This window comes from Neoarius graeffei, chromosome 9 (genome assembly GCF_027579695.1).
Source record: "Neoarius graeffei isolate fNeoGra1 chromosome 9, fNeoGra1.pri, whole genome shotgun sequence".
Taxonomy (NCBI): domain Eukaryota; kingdom Metazoa; phylum Chordata; class Actinopteri; order Siluriformes; family Ariidae; genus Neoarius; species Neoarius graeffei.
This window is the reverse complement of record NC_083577.1, coordinates 63,422,713-63,443,173: the sequence shown is the minus strand read 5'-3', so window position 1 is coordinate 63,443,173 and position 20,461 is coordinate 63,422,713. Positions and strand designations below refer to the sequence as shown.

General features: G+C 40.5%; 1 protein-coding gene across 4 annotated transcripts in view; it reads left to right on the top strand.

Moving 5' to 3' along the window:
- LOC132891931 (FERM, ARHGEF and pleckstrin domain-containing protein 1-like) overlaps positions 1 to 20,461 on the top strand; it is a 135,504-nt gene that overhangs the window by 97,554 nt on the left and 17,489 nt on the right. For all 4 annotated transcript variants that reach the window (XM_060930070.1, XM_060930071.1, XM_060930069.1 and 1 more), the window contains 7 exons: positions 3,485 to 3,574; positions 8,743 to 8,876; positions 9,590 to 9,671; positions 9,839 to 10,076; positions 17,407 to 17,606; positions 20,104 to 20,193; positions 20,347 to 20,429. In XM_060930070.1, coding sequence (XP_060786053.1) covers positions 3,485 to 3,574; positions 8,743 to 8,876; positions 9,590 to 9,671; positions 9,839 to 10,076; positions 17,407 to 17,606; positions 20,104 to 20,193; positions 20,347 to 20,429 — 917 coding nt within the window. The remainder of the gene's footprint in view (positions 1 to 3,484; positions 3,575 to 8,742; positions 8,877 to 9,589; positions 9,672 to 9,838; positions 10,077 to 17,406; positions 17,607 to 20,103; positions 20,194 to 20,346; positions 20,430 to 20,461) is intronic.

Here is a 20,461-nt window from a genome sequence, read left to right as displayed (position 1 = left end):
TAATGCCTGAAAGAACATAAGTCTTGTACTACTGCCAACAGCTTAGTAATGATAATAGGCCATAATAATAATAATAATTATAATAATGCCCGAAAGCAGATTAGAAATGTGGTGCTACTGCCAATTATAACAATAGCCTAATAATGATAATAGGCCTATGTATTTCTATGGAATGGATAATGCTACTACTGCTGCTACTACTACTACTACTACTACTAATAATAATAATAATAATAATAATAATAATCTAGCCCAGGGCTAGCTATCTATCTATCTATCTATCTATCTATCTATCTATCTATCTATCTATCTATCGGTCGATATAAGGTGCTGTAGGTCAGGTGGCGTCACTGCGGGTGAGTGTGTTTGGGGGGGGATGGGGGCGGGGCGAGAAGAGGGGCCCCCAACTGCAATGAACCAGCTTTGGTGGGGCCCAGGTTGCAAAAGGTTGAGAACCCCTGCAATATTACATATCTGTGAGTGGCAAAAGTATGTGAACCTCTAGGATTAGCAGTTAATTTGAAGGTGAAATTAGAGTCAGGTGTTTTCAATCAATGGGATGACAATCAGGTGTGAGTGGGCACCCTGTTTTATTTAAAGAACAGGGATCTATCAAAGTCTGATCTTCACAACATGTTTGTGGAAGTGTATCATGGCACGAACAAAGGAGATTTCTGAGGACCTCAGAAAAAGCGTTGTTGATACTCATCAGGCTGGAAAAGGTTACAGAACCATCTCTAAAGAGTTTGGACTCCACCAATCCACAGTCAGACAGATTGTGTACAAATGGAGGAAATTCAAGACCATTATTACCCTCCCCAGGAGTGGCTGACCAACAAAGATCACTCCAAGAGCAAGGCATGTAATAGTCGGCGAGGTCACAAAAGACCCCAGGGTAACTTCTAAGCAACTGAAGGCCTTTTTCACATTGGCTAATGTTCATGAGTCTACCATCAGGAGAACACTGAACAACAATGGTGTGCATGGCAGGGTTGCAAGGAGAAAGCCACTGCTCTCCAAAAAGAACATTGCTGCTCATCTGCAGTTTGCTAAAGATCATGTGGACAAGCCAGAAGTCTGTTGGAAAAATGTTTTGTGGACGGATGAGACCAAAATAGAACTTTTTGGTTTAAATGAGAAGCGTTATGTTTGGAGAAAGGAAAACACTGCATTCCAGCATAAGAACCTTATCCCATCTGTGAAATATGGTGGTGGTAGTATCATGGTTTGGGCCTGTTTTGCTGCATCTGGGCCAGGATGGCTTGCCATCATTGATAGAACAATGAATTGTGAATTATACCAGCAAATTCTAAAGGAAAATGTCAGGACACCTGTCCATAAACTGAATCTCAAGAGAAGGTGGGTCATGCAGCAAGACAATGATCCTAAACACACAAGTCGTTCTACCAAAGAATGTTTAACGAAGAATAAAGTTAATGTTCTGGAATGGCCAAGTCAAAGTCCTGACCTTAATCCAATCGAAATGTTGTGGAAGGACCTGAAGCGAGCAGTTCATGTGAGGAAACCCACCAACATCCCAGAGTTGAAGCTGTTCTGTACAGAGGAACGGGCTAAAATTCCTCTGTCTGGTGTGCAGGACTGATCAACAGTTACCAGGAAACGTTTAGTTGCAGTTATTGCTGCACAAGGGGGTCACACCAGATACTGAAAGCAAAGGTCCACCTACTTTTGCCCCTCACAGATATGTAATATTGGATCATTTTCCTCAATAAATAAATGACCAAGTATAATATTTTTGTCTCATTTGTTTAACTGGGTTCTCTTGATCTACTTTTAGGACTTGTGTGAAAATCTGATGATGTTTCAGGTCACATTTATGCAGAAATCTAGAAAATTCTAAAGGTTTCACAAACTTTCAAGCACCACTGTATATGAGATTTACCATGGACAAGAATTTCTCTGTACTGAACAAGTGAACATGTTTACTCAAAACTCGAATATACTGGTAGCCTAAAGGAAGTTGTAATGTGTCAGTAAACTGAGTGATTGATTGATTTATGACTCAAATTCTAAACTTGCCTGGGACACTGTAACATTAAAGATGTATATGATGAAACAGACATAAAATATTCTTATGCAATATAATCCAGTTTTCCAACACTGGAGAAATGGACACTTTTTTTTTTCTTCAGTGGAATAAAAACTATTCCTTTTTAGCAGGTCTCATTCATTTGCTTTGATCACATGCAATACTGTTAGCATATCGCTTATCCTACATGCATTACGTCACTCTACCCAATGGAGAATGAGCGTACAGTATGGTTTATAATATTGCATGGTTGTCAAGACAACATGTCACACATTGGAGCTGATGCAGATATCCAATGAGTGTTTTCTGCTGCGCATGCGCAGAAGCGTTTCTTTGTTCACCGGGAAAAAGAAAGCCGTAAACTTCATTAGATGTTCTTCATGCAAGAGAAAAGCATACCAACGGACATCGAAAAACAGGAAAAGGGACACGTCGGAGACGTAAAACTTCCACGCTAGCGAGCGACTGTGACAATTTGTGAACAAACATGGCTGACAGGTTTGTGTCGTTAAATACGGAAGATTTTGAGAGAATTTTGAAAGAGAAATATGCGTTGAACACCCGAAAGGAATTTATTATTATTATTGGCTGGCTTTTTTTCGTGGTATATCAGATATATTCCATTCAGCTAGCATGATATTGAACGAGTCTTCGACTCGTTCAATATCATGCTAGCTGAATGGAATATATTTAATATACCACGAAAAAACCGACACCCAATATTATTTAATTAGGTATGCATGCTCTTTTCCAAAAGGCTTTTAATATTTCTCCATGACCAGGCCACAACTGAGCCACTCTGCTTTTTATTGTAACCTGTAAGACCTTATACATACACATTAATATCCAACCAAAAGGGCTAAGGGAACGCCGAAAAGAAAAATCGTCCAGATTCACAGCTTAATTTAATGTAATTTCTTAAAATACCATAATTACACCTTAACTTCTCAAAATACCATTTGCTGAGGTGTTCCCCATTATGCAAAATAATTTTCCTTATAATGCTTTTGGCAGTCCCAGTGAGTCAAGTCGATCTTTTCGGTTCTTTACTCCTGTATAGCATGGAAACTTGTTAAAATTCTTGTCGATGCTGATTGCGCACATGCTTTGTTTGAACTACTTTGGAAAATTCAGCTTTCTGCCATGACCTTAACCAAACACAGTTGGTGTTACTGGATTAGAACAAACCTTCTGAAATCTGCCTTGGTGTAAAATCCGAACAGGAGCCAGGTGTCAGTTATTATCCCTTACGGCACTGCGCTGTGCATCTGCTCTAACTGGAGCATGACTCCGCACACCGCAGTGCTCTAGTGCAGACGTGGCTGCCTTTGCCAAATAGTGACTTGGTGTGAGACTAAACGTTAGGCAGTAGGACTTGGTTAAAAATGGCTGTGTTGCTGTTGAAACCAATGATTTTGTGATTGTTTAATACAGAGATTTCCAACAGACAAGGCTTACTTCATTGCCAAAGAGCTGCTCACCACGGAGAGAACCTACCTGAAGGATCTGGAGCTCATCACCTTGGTAATGGAAGAATGAATTGGAGGCCATATGTATGTTTGTATGTGTGTCTGGATCAACAAAAGGCTCTTTGTTAAAATGCCTCATGTCAGTAACGGCTAGAAGTGTCCGTTTGGACGTGTGTGTGTGTGTGTGTGTGTGTGTGTGTGTGTGAGAGAGAGAGAGAGAGAGAGATTGGTCTCAGCAATCACTGCCTGCTTCTCTTCACCAGGACTGTGTGCTGGTCCTCACTGTTTTATAATACAGATGCAATAATTTATACAATATATACACGCTGATCTGATCATTGTGGCGTACATGCAGCCCCAGACATCACACGTGATTTCACATATATATTCCTTTTGTTAGTAATGAATGAAAAATATAAATAAAAATACATAACGACCTAATACAAATTAAATAAAATTAAAAATAAATAAATAACGACCATAAGAAAATGAGCTTTATCTCACGATAAAACAATTTTCTTATGAGAAAATGACATTTAAATAAATATTGCAAGTTTGTGAGTCAGTAAGTTCACCACCACATAAGTCTTCATAACAGTAATTTGTACTTTGTGGTATCTCGAACATGGCAAGCTCCTTTTTTGTCTTCGGTGAGAGAAGAGGAAAATCTAGTGCTGCAACGACTGTGTTTATCCAGTGCCTTGCAAAAGTATTCGTCCCCCTTGGTGTTTGTCCTGTTTTGTCGCATTACAAGCTGGAATTAAAATGGATTTTTGGGCGGTTAGTGCCATTCGATTTACACAACATGCCTACCACTTTAAAGGTACACATTGTTGTTTTATTGTGAGACAAACAGTAATTAAGATGAAAAAACAGAAATCTGGAGTGTGCATAAGTATTCACCCCCTTTCGTATGAAGCCCCTAAATAAGAGCTGGTCCAACCAATTTACCGTACTTCGTAAGTCACATAATTAGTTGATTCAGACCCACCTGTGTGCAATCAAAGTGTCACATGATTGGTCACATGATGTCTGTATAAATCAACCTGTTCTGGAAGGACCCTGACTCTACAACACTACTAAGCAAGCAACATGAAAACCAAGGAGCTTCCAAACAGGTCAGAGACAAAGTTGTGGAGAAGTACAGATCAGGGTTGGGTTATAAAAAAATATCCCAAACTTTGAATATCCCAGGGAGCACAAATTAAATCCATTATAGCAAAATGGAAAGAATATGGCACCACTACAAACCTGACAAGAGAAGGCTGCCTATCAAAACTCATAGACTGGGCAAGGAGGGCATTAATCAGAGATGCAACAAAGACACCAACGATAACACTGAAGGAGCTGCAAAGATCCACAGCAGAGATGGGAGTATCTGTCCGTAGGATCACTTTAAGCCGTACACTCCACAGAGTGGGGCTTTATGGATGAATGGCCAAAAAAAAGCCATTGCTTAAGAAAACACATTTGCAGTTTGGTCAACAGCATGTGGCAGACTCCCCAAACACACAGAAGATTCTCTGGTCAGATGAGACTAAAATTGAACTTTTTGGCCATCATGGGAAATGCCATGTGTGGCACAAACCCAACACCCTGAGAACACCATTCCTACAGTGAAGCATGGTGGTGGCAGCATCATGCTGTGGGGATGTTTTTCATCTGCAGGGACAGGAAAGCTGGTCAGGACTGAAGGAAAGATGGATGACACTAAATGCAGGGCAATTCTGGAGGAAAACCTGTTTGAGTCAGCCAGAGGTTTGAGACTGGGACGAAGGTTCTTGTTCCAGCAGGGCAATGACCCTAAACATACTGCTAAAGCTACACTGGAGTGGTTTAAAGGGAAACATTTAAATGTCTTGGAATGGCCTAGTCAAAGCCCAGACCTCAATCCAATTGAGAATCTGTGGCATAACTTGAAGATTGCTGTACACCAACGCAACCCATCGAACTTGAAGGAGTTGGAGCAGTTTTGCCTTGAGGAATGGGCAACAATCCCAGTGGCTAGATGTGCTAAGCTAATGGAGACATACGCCAAGAGACTTGCAGCTGTAATTGTAGCAAAAGGTGTCTCCATAAAGTATTGACTTTGGGGGAGAGAATACCTATGCACACTCCAGATTTCTGTTTTTTCATCTTATTGTTTGTGTCACAATAAAAAAAAAAACAATTTGCATCTTTAAAGTGGTAGGCATGTTGTGTAAATCAAATTGGTGCTAATCCTCCAAAAATCCATTTTAATTCCAGCTTGTAATGCGACAAAACAGGACAAACACCAAGGGGGATGAATACTTTTGCAAGGCACTGTAGCTGTTACAATGTTAGTGTAGTTCAAATGCAATTCATTCATAAATTAAACTTGTTTTTGTAAAAGTTTTGTAAAAATAAAACAATTTAGGACTTCTTGGAAAATTATCCACTTCAGGATGTTAATGAGGTGATATCACCTGGTTGAGGATTTAAAAAAAAAAAATTCCCTTATAACAGCATCTGCTGAAGTTATGTGACTCATCATAAGGTATTATAATGATGTGCTATTGGACAGTATGTTCTTGTACTCGAGTCCGACTCATGCCCTAATTTTAAGGACTTGTGACTTGATTTGGACTTGAGCACTGATGACTTGGACTCGTGCATCAACTGCATTTGGACTTGTAAATGGGAGACGAGGACTCTGATTTTTTTTTTTCTTTATTTTTTGTGACATGCCTTCATATTTTGGCACAAGATATTTATATCTACATTAATTTTTGTACTAATTTCGTGCAAGAGTGTCACACCTGTGCGCCTTGGCATGTGCATCAGAGACTCTCGGGCGCGCTCCGGACAGCACGCGTGCCAAGCGGACTGTCACATATGCACCGTAAACGACTCGCACCTGCACAGGATTAAGACGCAATCAGCACGCCTATATAAAACCTGTGAAAACACACGTGCTTTGCGAAGTATTGAGTTGCGTTGCTGACACATTACCGAGCCTTATTTCCTTGTTTGGTTTCCTGATCCCTGATTTCCTGTTTCTTGTCTTTGATTCTGCCGAGTCTACGATAGCCTGTTTGTTCCTCGCTCGACCTATTGCCAGTTTCACTGTTTTGCCTGCCGTTCTGGATTGTTTACCTGTCTTCACTTTTATTAATAAACGCACCCTTCTGCACTTACATCTGTCTCCCAACCATCTCTGACAGAATACTTTGCACTCCCTGATAAAGAGAATGCACATTCACCTGTTTGTATGTCATGTTCAGGAACAAATTAATATTAATGGTGCTAAAACAGCCACTGTCGAGTGGTGCGGTTGGAGTCTTGTTCTTGGACTCGATTTGAGTTGGACTTGACCTCGAATTTTTTCTTTTTTTTTCTTTTAAGTGACTTGGATACTGGAGACTCGAGACTGGACTCAGACTCAAGGTTTAGTGACTCGACTACAACACTGATATGTCCCTTGTTTATTTGCATGACTGGTGTGGTGTAAGTCAATACTTCACCTTCATGGTATGAAATACAGCATCGAATTAGATGCGAAGCTACGTTAAAACTGACTCATCCCTGTACTCTTCCGTTGTTCCATTCCAGTATCGGTCCTGGTTCCAGTGTACAGTATCAGATCGGTGCATGTCTAATCTCGAAAGCCTGTAGTGAGGTGATAACTGGATCAGATAGCTGGAGCTGTAGTGTGCTTTAGGGACAGGACTGATTGATTTTCTTATCAGTCTCGTGCTCTCTGGGGGTTTCTGTTTAAAGCCAGAGTTGAGTGGAAGAAGAAGCAGCCTTTATTTGTCACATGTACACTCAAGCACAGACTTGAGCACACAGAAACATTTCTCCTCTGCATTTAACCCATCTGAAGCAGTGAGCGCACACACATACCCAGAGCAGTGGGCAGCTATGCGCCCAGGGAGCAGTCGGGGGTTTGGGTGCCTTGCTCAAGGGCACTTCAGCCCAACCTCAGGCCATGGCTGCCCCTGTTAACCGAGTCCTGTACAGGACTGCTATCTTGCAGCTCATCCACTCAAGCAGTGTATGCACACATGCACAGGCATGCAGTAGCTCAGCATCAACCCTGTGATTCATGTGATAACCAGGGCTAATGTATTCCGAGTGTGTTTTTGAAAACATTTTCACAATGCACTGTACTTGTATTCAGGTTTGCTCACTAATGTAGCAATGTCATTATTTTAAAAAAAAAATCCGTGAAAGTGAAACAGTTCAATAAGTAACGAATGTTTTCCTGTCACATGTCCTGAATTATTTCTTTCCACTTATACCATGACAGTAAACCAACAATTACATTTTTTTTAATGATTTAATCATAAATTAATAATTGGGCGGCACGGTGGTGTAGTGGTTAGCGCTGTCGCCTCACAGCAAGAAGGTCCGGGTTCGAGCCCGGTGGCCGGCGAGGGCCTTTCTGTGCGGATTTTGCATGTTCTCCCTGTGTCCGCGTGGGTTTCCTCCGGGTGCTCCAGTTTCCCCCACAGTCCAAAGACATGCAGGTTAGGCTAACTGGTGACTCTAAATTGACCGTAGGTGTGAATGTGAGTGTGAATGGTTGTCTGTGTCTGTGTCAGCCCTGTGATGACCTGGCGACTTGTCCAGGGTGTACCCCGCCTTTCGCCCGTAGTCAGCTGGGATAGGCTCCAGCTTGCCTGCGACCCTGTAGAACAGGATAAAGCGGCTAGAGATAATGAGATGAGATCCACGAAACAAGTCGGTTCCTGTTATCAACTTAGAATATAGCAGCGCTCTCTCTCTCTCTCTCTCTCTCTCTCTCTCTCTCTCTCTCTCTCTCTCTCTCTCAAAGTTAATAAGGCAAAGATGTAGTTTCTTATGTTGCCCAAAGCCACAAAGAGCAAATTTCTCTGCTCCCAAGTGTTTCCAGTGGCAAAAAAAACCCAAAAAACTGAAACACTTTTCCACTGACTGTTTTATATGCTGTCACTCGAGCCTCCTTTTATAATTGTGAAATCTTGCGTAAAGCTTCACCAATTCAATAATTGTACATTTTCATTGTAACACACATTTTAATCTTTTTTTTTTTAATTATTTCTGCTTCAGTTATGAAGAGTCTCTGCCAAAGATGTCTGTGAATTAGCTGTTAATATAGAAATGATGTGATTTGTGTGTGCGCTTTGTGTATTTTGCCGTTTGTGTGTATTAACCTGTTAATATATTGGAGGATTTAAAGGATGGTGTGTTTGTGTGTGCTTGTGTGCGCGCGTGCAGTCATTTCAGAGTGTACTGGCGAAAGAGGAGGGCGCTCCAGAGTCTCTAAGGAACCTTTTGAAATCCAGCTTTGAACCGCTGCACACCTACCACTCTGACTTCCTTAAAGAGCTGGAGCAGAGACTTGCACTGTGGTTAGACACACACACACACACACACACACACACACATATATATATATATATATATATATATATATATATATATATATATATATATATATCCATATATATATATATATATATATATCCATATATCCATCCCAGTTCTGTATTATTAGTAATTTTCATCATTGTAGAATTGAGCTGTGTATGAATACCAATAAGGGGGTTAAGACATACACCGACACACACACGGTTTCCTTGGCAACACCTTATCCCCAGTGGAAAAACCTGCTTGCCTCAAGGTCCAGGGTTTCCATGACACCCAGCGCTGTCCAGTTCACACTGATGAGATGTGACATCGTAGGTATAACAGAGCTATACTGCCTTCCTCATCATCACCATCATCATCCTCCTACCCTTTACCATGCTCTGACCCTGTCTGAGCCTCCTCACCGGATTCACACGAACACCGTGTGGTGGTTTGGCTAAAGCAGGAGCTCTATAGAGACGGTCTTCATATATGCATAAGAACCTGCTTTTATCAGTTCACCCGTTTACAGTAGTGAACTGGAAGTGAGATACAGAACACGTACGTTGATAAGTCATTGTGCAGTCAGGGACCACTACAACAGTGACACCTGCTGGTAATCCAGATCACTGCACACTTAACCTGGTGACATGGTTACTGATTCAGGTCAAGTGTTTAAATCCCAAAACAAGAAGGTTGTTGTGTGTGTGCGCAGGGAAGGCCGTTCAAATGCCCACATTAAGGGGGATTACCAGCGTATTGGGGACATCATGCTGAAAAACACCCAGGGACTGAAGGTAAAATTCTTCCAGCACACTCCATCTTTGAGTCTTATATTTTAATCATTAGGAGACGTAATGGGTTAAATAGTTTTGTAGCGTTGTTCTCAAATGATTTAAAAAAAAAAATCTTTTAAAAACCTAACCTGAAAATAGCGTGCATGTGTGCAACTGCACCCTCTTAGCTTTTGACGGCTCAGCTGCAGAAGCATTCCGAGTGTGTGAGTGAACTGGAAACGGCGTGTCGCGCACCACGGCGACTGGAAACTGTGTGTCGAGACTTTGAGCTGCAGAAGGTGTGCTACGTGCCCTTAAATGTGTTTATTCTGAGGCCACTGCACAGACTGCTGCATTATAAACAAATCCTGGAGAGACTCTGCAAACATTACCCCGCCACACACTCCGACTTCAGAGACTGCAGAGGTGAGCAAGGTGTCCAGTTTAAATATCACGAATAAATCCGAATTCCCATGTGTCCTGGAAAGCCTGTAAATATACATGAGACACCTCAGTCACAGTCAGGGTTAGCTAGACATATATTTCCTGTTGTTATGGGGTTATATGATCGTGCCAACATCAATATTATAATATGCTAAGTAACTTTAAAAATGCACAATGGAATTCAACACGATATCACTTTAGATCCATGCATATATTTGAAATTTATGATATTGTATGTAATGCACACACATCTTGAAACATCGATAAAGGACATTTATTGTCAAACTCAAGAATTAATTCACAATAAAAAAATTCAAAGTGACAGTTGGTCCATGTTCGGACCGTCATGCTGGAGATTCTGGGTCTGTGTCGTCCAGGGGTCTCAGCAGCAGTGACTGAGGGTGTCAGGAATCTGTCACGGAGGTGAGCTAGCCTGATGTGCTGATCCTGAACTGGCGTCGTGACTCGAGGCTGACCAGGGCGTGGACGATCCCTGGTGCTCCCTGTCTGTCTGTAACGCTGACTCAAACGGGAAATGGTCGAATGATGAACACCGAAGTGCCGGGCGACCTCTGTCTGTGTACTTCCGGCACGCAACATCCCGATGGCCTGTTCACGTTGATTTTGGCGTAGGCGTGACATCTTCAATAATGACAATTTTCCCATCATTTCCCCCGGGTATTTATAGGCAAGATTGTGTGTGTACAGTGTATGCAAAATTTGTTTGAAAATTAAAGCCTGTCCATGTCATTGACTACCCGAGTCATATTGTACATTATTGAGTACAACTCCCTTAAATTCTGATTTGAGCACAGATTTGGAACTTATTCGGGCGGAACGAAGTTATTTTTCCATTGTGATATATTTCTTTTCTTCTTGAGATAAACTCGGCACGAATTCAGCAAGTTTTATCAATGTGCGTTTTTAAAGTTACTTAGTGAGTTTTGTTTCAAATGTCGGAAAGTATTGCGTCCACCTGTGCACATGTACTGTAAATTTAACACCCTTTACTCCAATGCTTTCTCACAGAACAGTTGTAATGGTCATATTCATGTGCAATTTTCATGTTATGACCTTTCACTTGCAAAATGGGTTAACTTTACGTGGATTTCTCATTACAAAAGTGTTATAACTGTGTGTTCTCTTTTATCTCTTGAGGGGTGTTCACACGGCACATATTTGCATCGATGCTGCACCGATGTATTTTGTTGCGATATATCTTACACCGGTGTAAATTTTGTGCAGCGTTCACATGTCACAAACCTGCTTACTGGAGAGAAGCGTGTTAGCACCGGTGCAGCCCCACTTGCGTTCACACGGCAGTTTTTGCGACCGTGCTATACGATAGTAATAATGCGGAAATGAAATATGCACATGCGTGAAAATGTACTTCCTTTTCACGGTTGTCATGGCATCACCAAGTGCCGGGAAAACAACGTGGATGAAGACACCAGTGTTGCCAGATACTGCTGACGTTTTCCAGCCCAAAATATGTTCAAATCCGCCAAAGTGCACTTAAAACCACCCAATCTGGCAACACTGGAAGACACGCAGTTCTGTTGTTGTTGTTGATATTCGCCATTTTGGAAGCGCAAAATACCAGGATGCAAATTATGCAATGCCCGTATGTAATCAACTCTCCTCACGCGTAGCGAGTCTACCCCTGTAGCGTTCAGACGGCCCATTTTATATCGGTACTGCCCTGCAAACTAGCATTTACTCCGGAGTAAATTTCTTAAACCACCTCCCGAGCAGGGTTAGATTTGCACCGGTTTAAGCAGCTTTCAGGGGCTACACCGGTATAACTTTGTACCGTGTGAACGCTCTACCGGGGCAGCCCCGGTGCTACACCGGAGTAAAAGTTGCCGTGTGAACACCCCTTTGGTCTTCTGTAATATGTCTTCTTTCTTTTGCAGGTTATTTCAACAAAATCGGTGCAGTAAAAGTGAAAATAAAATTAATTTATTCTAATTACCCATTCGTTATACTTTTTGTGTTACCACAGACAGCACATCGTTAGACAATAAAAAATATGCTGCCTGACGTGTGTAAACATGCCAAAAAGCCTCTTTCCATACCACTGAAGGATCAAAAGTGTGATAAAACGATCAACTAATATACTCATTCCCCTATATATTGAAGAGTCGTATTATTATAAAAATGGTCAAGCTAAATTTTACAATTTTTTTGTAATGTCCGTGACACCCTTAATCGAAATGTGATATTTGTAAATTGTTGTGACCGATTTTACATCGACTTGTTGCCCACTCCAATAGTGTAAAAATCTGTCTTGGAAGTCTTTCTTGCATGAATAAAATTGATAAATAATCCCAAAATGTAATGTCCGTGACACCCGTAATGTCCGTGACACATCATTAATGCATTTATTGATGATTATTTTACAATTTTCATACCATCTTTAGTCTGGTTTTCTGAAAAATATTGGTCAGAATATTGGTAAGATTAGAAATGGACCGCATACTTCAGATCTTCAACATGGTAAATTTAATATGAGCGCTATAACAAATTTAGCAGCTGTCATGATATCTAGTAATTAAACCCTTTTAACGATAAATTCCAAGACCGATTGTGTGACGCAATAAATTTTCTTTTTTTTTTCGAATGTAAAATTACAAAACGGAAATGTTGCAAATTATTCCAAATGCAACTGAACCCAGATATCCAGAAAAAGCATTTGGCCTGACGTCTTTCAAAAAGCTGAAGCCCTTCGACGTAAAGAAGGTTTCTGAAACTAATCGGAGAACATGTTTCTGTACAACATGTTCAAATCTGGCACTGAAGATGGAGGCTGTCAAGAAGTTTTGCCACAGCCATATCTGCTAATGATCCAAGCAAAAAGGATGAACTGCAGCCACTCACCATCCTCAGGAAAACTCAATTTTCTGATGCTCCACTGTGTCCTTACATGACCTTCCCTCACAAAAAGTGCCTAGATAATACACGTGAAGAATGTAAGAACAAGCTGGATGAAGTCCTAGCCCCCCTTCAGCCATTCAAGGACAGCACCATTAACTGGTGTCACTGGGAATATACAGTAGAAGGAAGGAAGGTCAAGAAGGAAGAAAAATATCAACGGTGTATTTCCTGTGTTGAGAGAGAGAGAGAGAGAGAGAGAGAGACAAAACTGGCAGATTTCTTGGATGCCCTGAGAGATGACATGGAATTTTATCCATCTCACATCTTCAGGGCCAACTGGCAACACCATCAATTGGCCCAATGCCAGCAAAAGCTTAAAGAAGAGGAAGTCATCCTTACTGTGGATTTTAGCGAAAACTCCCAGGGTAAATTCAAAGATGAGGTCCGATCAGGTTATTCTGATCAAGCCAAAGTAACACTGCACCCCTCAGTGGCATATCTGGAGAACGGGGCACTTGTCAAACATGCCATCATTGGAATTTCTACAGATACCCAACATGATGCACACTTAGTGAAAGTGTTTCAAGAGAAGGCCGTGAATCTTCCATCACAGCAGCCAAGCCTGAGTACCATCTCCACCATATATGAATGGACAGACGGGTGTGCCACCCAGTACAAAGGGAAGACTGCATTTGCTTACATCTCCCTTTCTGGTACCCCGCAAATTATTAGAAACTTCTTTGAAATCTCGCACCTTGGGTCTGTTGTTAAAAACAAATGTTACCAAGCTGGTGTCACTGGTAAAGCCATCTTAGCCAATGCACAAGCTGTGTACAAATACTGTGAGGGGAAAGTTGGCCCATGGTCCCCAAGTCAAGGAAAAAGCAGGAGAACGAGTTGTCTAAATGGGATTTCATCTTTTGCAGGTGATGTTCCCCATACAAGAGAAGAAGTTAGTGTAGCTACCCTTGCAGGCACCAGACAGCTACACAGTGTCATGAATACAGACACCCCTTACATACTCAGAATGAGATCTTTCTTGTTACTGTGATCCGTGTAAGAATGGAAAAGAGCAGACGTGAAAATTCAGAGTGGGTGTATCCTTGGACACTCTGTTCTCCGAAACAAGTAGCTGCAAAAATGTAGGATAGCAACGTTGGTATCCTTTTGTTAAGATAGACAAACACAAATATGACTGAAGAAGATATTTCGAAATCCATTAATCTCTTTTAATTAAAATAATTATTTGTAAATCACATTGCAGGTGTCAGTTTTGTGATCTTATGCTGTAATGTCCGTGACATAATAACCCATGATAAACTCAAAGCGTTTCACAATTTCAGTTTTAATTTTGTTTACTGTGATGTGTCTTTTACTAAAGGATTTTTACATAAAATACAGTGGTAATTAGCATTATTTCTTAGTTCTGTGTGAAACGATAGCCATTAGTTACAAAGCTACGTACTTACAACCCCGATTCCAAAAAAGTTGGGACAAAGTACAAATTGTAAATAAAAACGGAATGCAATAATTTTACAAATCTCAAAAACTGATATTGTATTCACAATAGAACATAGACAACATATCAGATGTCGAAAGTGAGACATTTTGAAATTTCATGCCAAATATTAGCTCATTTGAAATTTCATGACAGCAACACATCTCAAAAAAGTTGGGACAGGGGCAATAAGAGGCTGGAAAAGTTAAAGGTACAAAAAAGGAACAGCTGGAGGACCAAATTGCAACTCATTAGGTCAATTGGCAATAGGTCATTAACATGACTGGGTATAAAAAGAGCATTTTGGAGTGGCAGCGGCTCTCAGAAGTAAAGATGGGAAGAGGATCACCAGTCCCCCTAATTCTGCGCCCACAAATAGTGGAGCAATATCAGAAAGGAGTTCGACAGTGTAAAATTGCAAAGAGTTTGAACATATCATCATCTACAGTGCATAATATCATCAAAAGATTCAGAGAATCTGGAAGAATCTCTGTGCGTAAGGGTCAAGGCCGGAAAACCATACTGGGTGCCCGTGATCTTCGGGCCCTTAGACGGCACTGCATCACATACAGGCATGCTTCTGTATTGGAAATCACAAAATGGGCTCAGGAATATTTCCAGAGAACATTATCTGTGAACACAATTCACCGTGCCATCCGCCATTGCCAGCTAAAACTCTATAGTTCAAAGAAGAAGCCGTATCTAAACATGATCCAGAAGCGCAGACGTCTTCTCTGGGCCAAGGCTCATTTAAAATGGACTGTGGCAAAGTGGAAAACTGTTCTGTGGTCAGACGAATCAAAATCTGAAGTTCTTTATGGAAATCAGGGACGCCGTGTCATTCGGACTAAAGAGGAGAAGGACGATCCACGTTATCAGCGCTCAGTTCAGAAGCCTGCATCTCTGATGGTATGGGGTTGCATTAGTGCGTGTGGCATGGGCAGCTTACACATCTGGAAAGACACCATCAATGCTGAAAGGTATATCCAGGTTCTAGAGCAACATATGCTCCCATCCAGACGACGTCTCTTTCAGGGAAGACCTTGCATTTTCCAACATCACGATGCCAAACCACATACTGCATCAATTACAGCATCATGGCTGTGTAGAAGAAGGGTCCGGGTACTGAACTGGCCAGCCTGCAGTCCAGATCTTTCACCCATAGAAAACATTTAGCGCATCATAAAACGGAAGATACGACAAAAAAGACCTAAGACAGTTGAGCAACTAGAATCCTACATTAGACAAGAATGGGTTAACATTCCTATCCCTAAACTTGAGCAACTTGTCTCCTCAGTCCCCAGACGTTTACAGACTGTTGTAAAGAGAAAAGGGGATGTCTCACAGTGGTAAACATGGCCTTGTCCCAACTTTTTTGAGATGTGTTGTTGTCATGAAATTTAAAATCACCTAATTTTTCTCTTTAAATGATACATTTTCTCAGTTTAAACATTTGATATGTCATCTATGTTCTATTCTGAATAAAATATGGAATTTTGAAACTTCCACATCATTGCATTCCGTTTTTATTTACAATTTGTACTTTGTCCCAACTTTTTTGGAATCAGGGTTGTAAAATCTGTTCATTTTTCTTTTGCTTCTGTACTAAAGAAATTGGCCAAACCATAGGGATATATGATAGATACAAGTTTTTATGCGCTTGTATGTTCACAAACATTGAATTAAGACTTTTCATAGAATTAAAAAAAAAAGTACTTCATTGCAAGTTTACATTTCTTTCTCCCGTTAATATGCTTACCTTGTAATGTCCGTGACAGAAGATTGGGGGGGTCACATTGAAATAGGCATTACAGAATAAGTAAGAAAGATTACTCCCAAAAAAATTTTAGGGAAATATTCAACACAAATAGGTCTACAAAAATGAAATATTGCTGTGCATATGTTCTAAACTTTAATTTTTTATTAAAGTGAAAGGTTCTAGCCAACCCTGATTTGTGACTGAGGTCTAGAGTATACTTAAATGAATTTATTTTCAAGGTTGAATTTAATTGATTGAAACTTGGTTTTGAGAAGGGGTGGCACAGTGGTGTAGTGGTTAGCGCTGTCACGTCACAGCAAGAAGGTTCTGGGTTCGAGCCCAGCGGCCGACGGGAGTCTTTCTGTGTGGAGTTTGCATGTTCTCCCCGTGTCTGCGTGGGTTTCCTCCGGGTGCTCCGGTTTCCCCCACAGTCCAAAGACATGCAGGTTAGGTTAACTGGTGACTCTAAATTGACCGTAGGTGTGAATGTGAGTGTGAATGGTTGTCTGTGTCTATGCGTCGGCCCTGCGATGACCTGGCGACTTGTCCAGGGTGTACCCCGCCTCTCGCCCGTAGTCAGCTGGGATAGGCTCCAGCTTCCCTGCGACCCTGTACAGGATAAGCGTTTACAGATGATGGATGGTTTTGAGAGGCTAGCACAGCTGGATTTTTGTGTGTGTGTATGTGTGTTAGGTGTGAGCTTATTCTTATATGATTTCTTTTGTATGATTTGATTTTTTTTTTAATTCTTTGTCTTCTTTCATCAACTATTTAAGAAAGACCCGCTCACTGATTTTATAATGGTGGGTAAGCTTGTGTATTTCTGTGATTGCTTGAGAAAGGCGTGTGGGAGTATTTGCGTGCGTCACTAAGAGATTGTTAGGAGTTTTGTTTTAAGAATGTCAGCAGATATGAGTCACTCGAAGATGGCTTTCCTTGAGCAACAGCTTTTCTCTATAAAAGTAATGGAATGCGTCCTGGAGAAATCATAATTATTTCCCTCGACTCTGCCAAATACAATTGTTGGATTAGAATTTGTTTTTTTAAATTGTTAGATCAGATTATATTATTATGATGTTTGTAGAGTCTCTGCTCTTGTTGTGATGAGGTTTTGTTTTTTTCCCCTTCCCTTTTTTTTCCTTTTCTTTTCTTTTCTCCCCTTTTCTCTTTATCTCCAGCTGCACTGGCTGATGTGTCTGAACTGGAGTCTGTGCTCCACTCCAGCATGCTGAAGACTGACAACTACCAGAGACTGCTGGAGCTGCAGAAGGACTTGATAGGGGTGGACAATCTGGCAACCCCAACGCGCGAGTTTATCAGATTGGGATGTTTAAGCAAACTTTCTGGGAAAGGCCTGCAACAGCGCATGTTCTTTTTGGTAGGGATAAATAAATTTTTATATATATATATATATATATATATATATATATATATATATATATATATATATATATATATATATGAATATGAGTGATTCCACGCTTATGGGTACTGAAATGGGGACATGAACTTATTTTTAAAAATTCACCTAAAACCATTTCTTTTTTTTACCATCAGGTCACAAAACATGTAATCTTTAATGAATGATATGTTAAAAGATAACTTTAATTTTCTGAGATGTAATAAAAACATATTTATATGCCAAAGTCAGAATGTAACAGAAGTGTTGTGGACATATACAGTTAGGTCCATAAATATTTGGACAGAGGCAACATTTTTCTAATTTTGGTTCTGTACATTACCACAATGAATTGTGAACAAAACAATTCAGATGCAGTTGAAGTTCAGACTTTCAGCTTTAATTCAGTGGGTTGAACAAAATGATTGCATACAAATGTGAGGAACTAAAGCATTTTTTAAACACAATCCCTTCATTTCAGGGGCTCAAAAGTAATTGGACAAATTAAATAATTGTAAATAAAATGTTCATTTCTAATAGTTGGTTGAAAACCCTTTGTTGGCAATGACTGCCTGAAGTCTTGAACTCATGGACATCACCAGACGCTGTGGTTCCTCCTTTTTAATGCTCTGCCAGGCCTGCACTGCAGCGGTTTTCAGTTGCTGTCTGTTTGTGGGCCTTTCTGTCTGAAGTTTAGTCTTTAACAAGTGAAATGCATGCTCAATTGGGTTGAGATCAGGTGACTGACTTGGCAATTCAAGAATATTCCACTTCTTTGCTTTAATAAACTCCTGGGTTGCTTTGGCTTTATGTTTTGGGTCATTGTCCATCTGTGTTATGAAACGCCGACCAATCAGTTTGGCTGCATTTGGCTGGATTTGAGCACACAGTATGTCTCTGAATACCTCAGAATTCATCCGGCTGCTTCTGTCCTGTGTCACATCAATAAACAATAGTGACCCAGTGCCACTTGCAGCCATGCATGCCCAAGCCATCACACTGCCTCCGCCGTGTTTTACAGATGATGTGGTATGCTTTGGATCATGAGCTGTACCACGCCTTCACCATACATTTTTCTTGCCATCATTCTAGTAGAGGTTGATCTTGGTTTCATCTGTCCAAAGAATGTTCTTGCAGAACTGTGCTGGCTTTTTTAGATGTTTTTTAGCAAAGTCCAATCTAGCCTTTTTATTCTTGAGGCTTATGAGTGTCTTGCACCATGCAGTGAACCCTCTGTATTTACTTTCATGCAGTCTTCTCTTTATGGTAGATTTGGATATTGATACGCCTACCTCCTGGAGAGTGTTGTTCACTTGGTTGGCTGTTGCAAAGGGGTTTCTCTTCACCATGGAAATTATTCTGCAATCATCCACCACTTTTGTCTTCTGTGGGCATCCAGGTCTTTTTGCATTGATGAGTTTACCAGTGCTTTCTTTCTTTCTCAGGATGTACCAAACTGTAGATTTTGCCACTCCTAATATTGTAGCAATTTCTTGGATGGGTTTTTTTTCTGTTTTCGCAGCTTAAGGATGGCTTGTTTCACCTGTATGGAGAGCTCCTTTAACTGCATGTTTTCTTCACAGCAAAATCTTCCAAATGCAAGCACCACACCTCAAATCAACTCCAGGCCTTTTATCTGCTTAATTGAGAATGACATAACGAAGGAATTGCCCACACCTGCCCATGAAATAGCCTTTGAGTCAATTGTCCAATTACTTTTGGTCCCTTTAAAAACAGGGTGGCACATGTTAAGGAGCTGAAACTCCTAAACCCTTCATCCAATTTTAATGTGGATACCCTCAAATAAAAGCTGAAAGTCTGGACTTTATGTCCATGTCCATTATATAACTATAACTTGAATATGTTTCAGTAAACAGGTAAAAAAACAAAATTTGTGTCAGTATCCAAATATATATGGACCTAACTGCATATTCTCAATTTTAACAATGTAGAATTACTTTTTGAAACATAGGACGGTGATGTTTTAGCAAATATAATTAATAAACATGTGTAGTAGAATAAACATACACATTCTTTCAATAAGATTAACATGGTATATAGCTAGATTGTAATTAATTTGTAACAGACGCGAGATGGACAATCGTAACAGAAGTAATGTAACAGACATCATTTTGGAACTCATAGGCTTGACTTTGGCATATAAATATGTTTTTATTATATCTCAGAAAATTAAAGTTATCTTTTAACATATCATTCATTAAAGATTACATGTTTTGTGACCTGATGGTAAAAAAAGAAATGGTTTTAGGTGAGTTTTTAAAAATAAGTTCATGTCCCCATTTCAGTACCCATAAGCGTGGAATCACTCATATATATATATAAATAAATAAAATAATATGAATATGAGGTGCTATCCTTAATATGTATATCATGATGGCTAAATGATGCATTGTGTAATTGTGTAAACCTGCATTTAACCCCAGTTACAACTAATCACTCTGTGTCTGTGTGTCAGTTCAGTGACGTGCTGCTGTACACGAGTCGGGGGATTACAGCATCCAATCAGTTTAAAGTGCACGGCCAACTCCCTCTTCGTGGAATGACAGTGAGTACATCATACCTTCTTTTGTTTGCTGCATCTCTGCATTTCACCTTTTTAGTTTCATAATGGCTATAATGCTCTGTACCTGTGCGATTTAGTAATCTGATTGTGTGTGTGTGTGTGTGTGTGTGTGTGTGTGTGTGTGCGCGCACGCAGATCAGGGAGAGTGAAGAGGAGTGGGGTGTTCCTCACTGTTTCACTCTGGTCACACAGCGTCAGTCAGTGGTGGTAGCAGCAAGGTAACGCACAAACTACTGTCATATCATCTCAC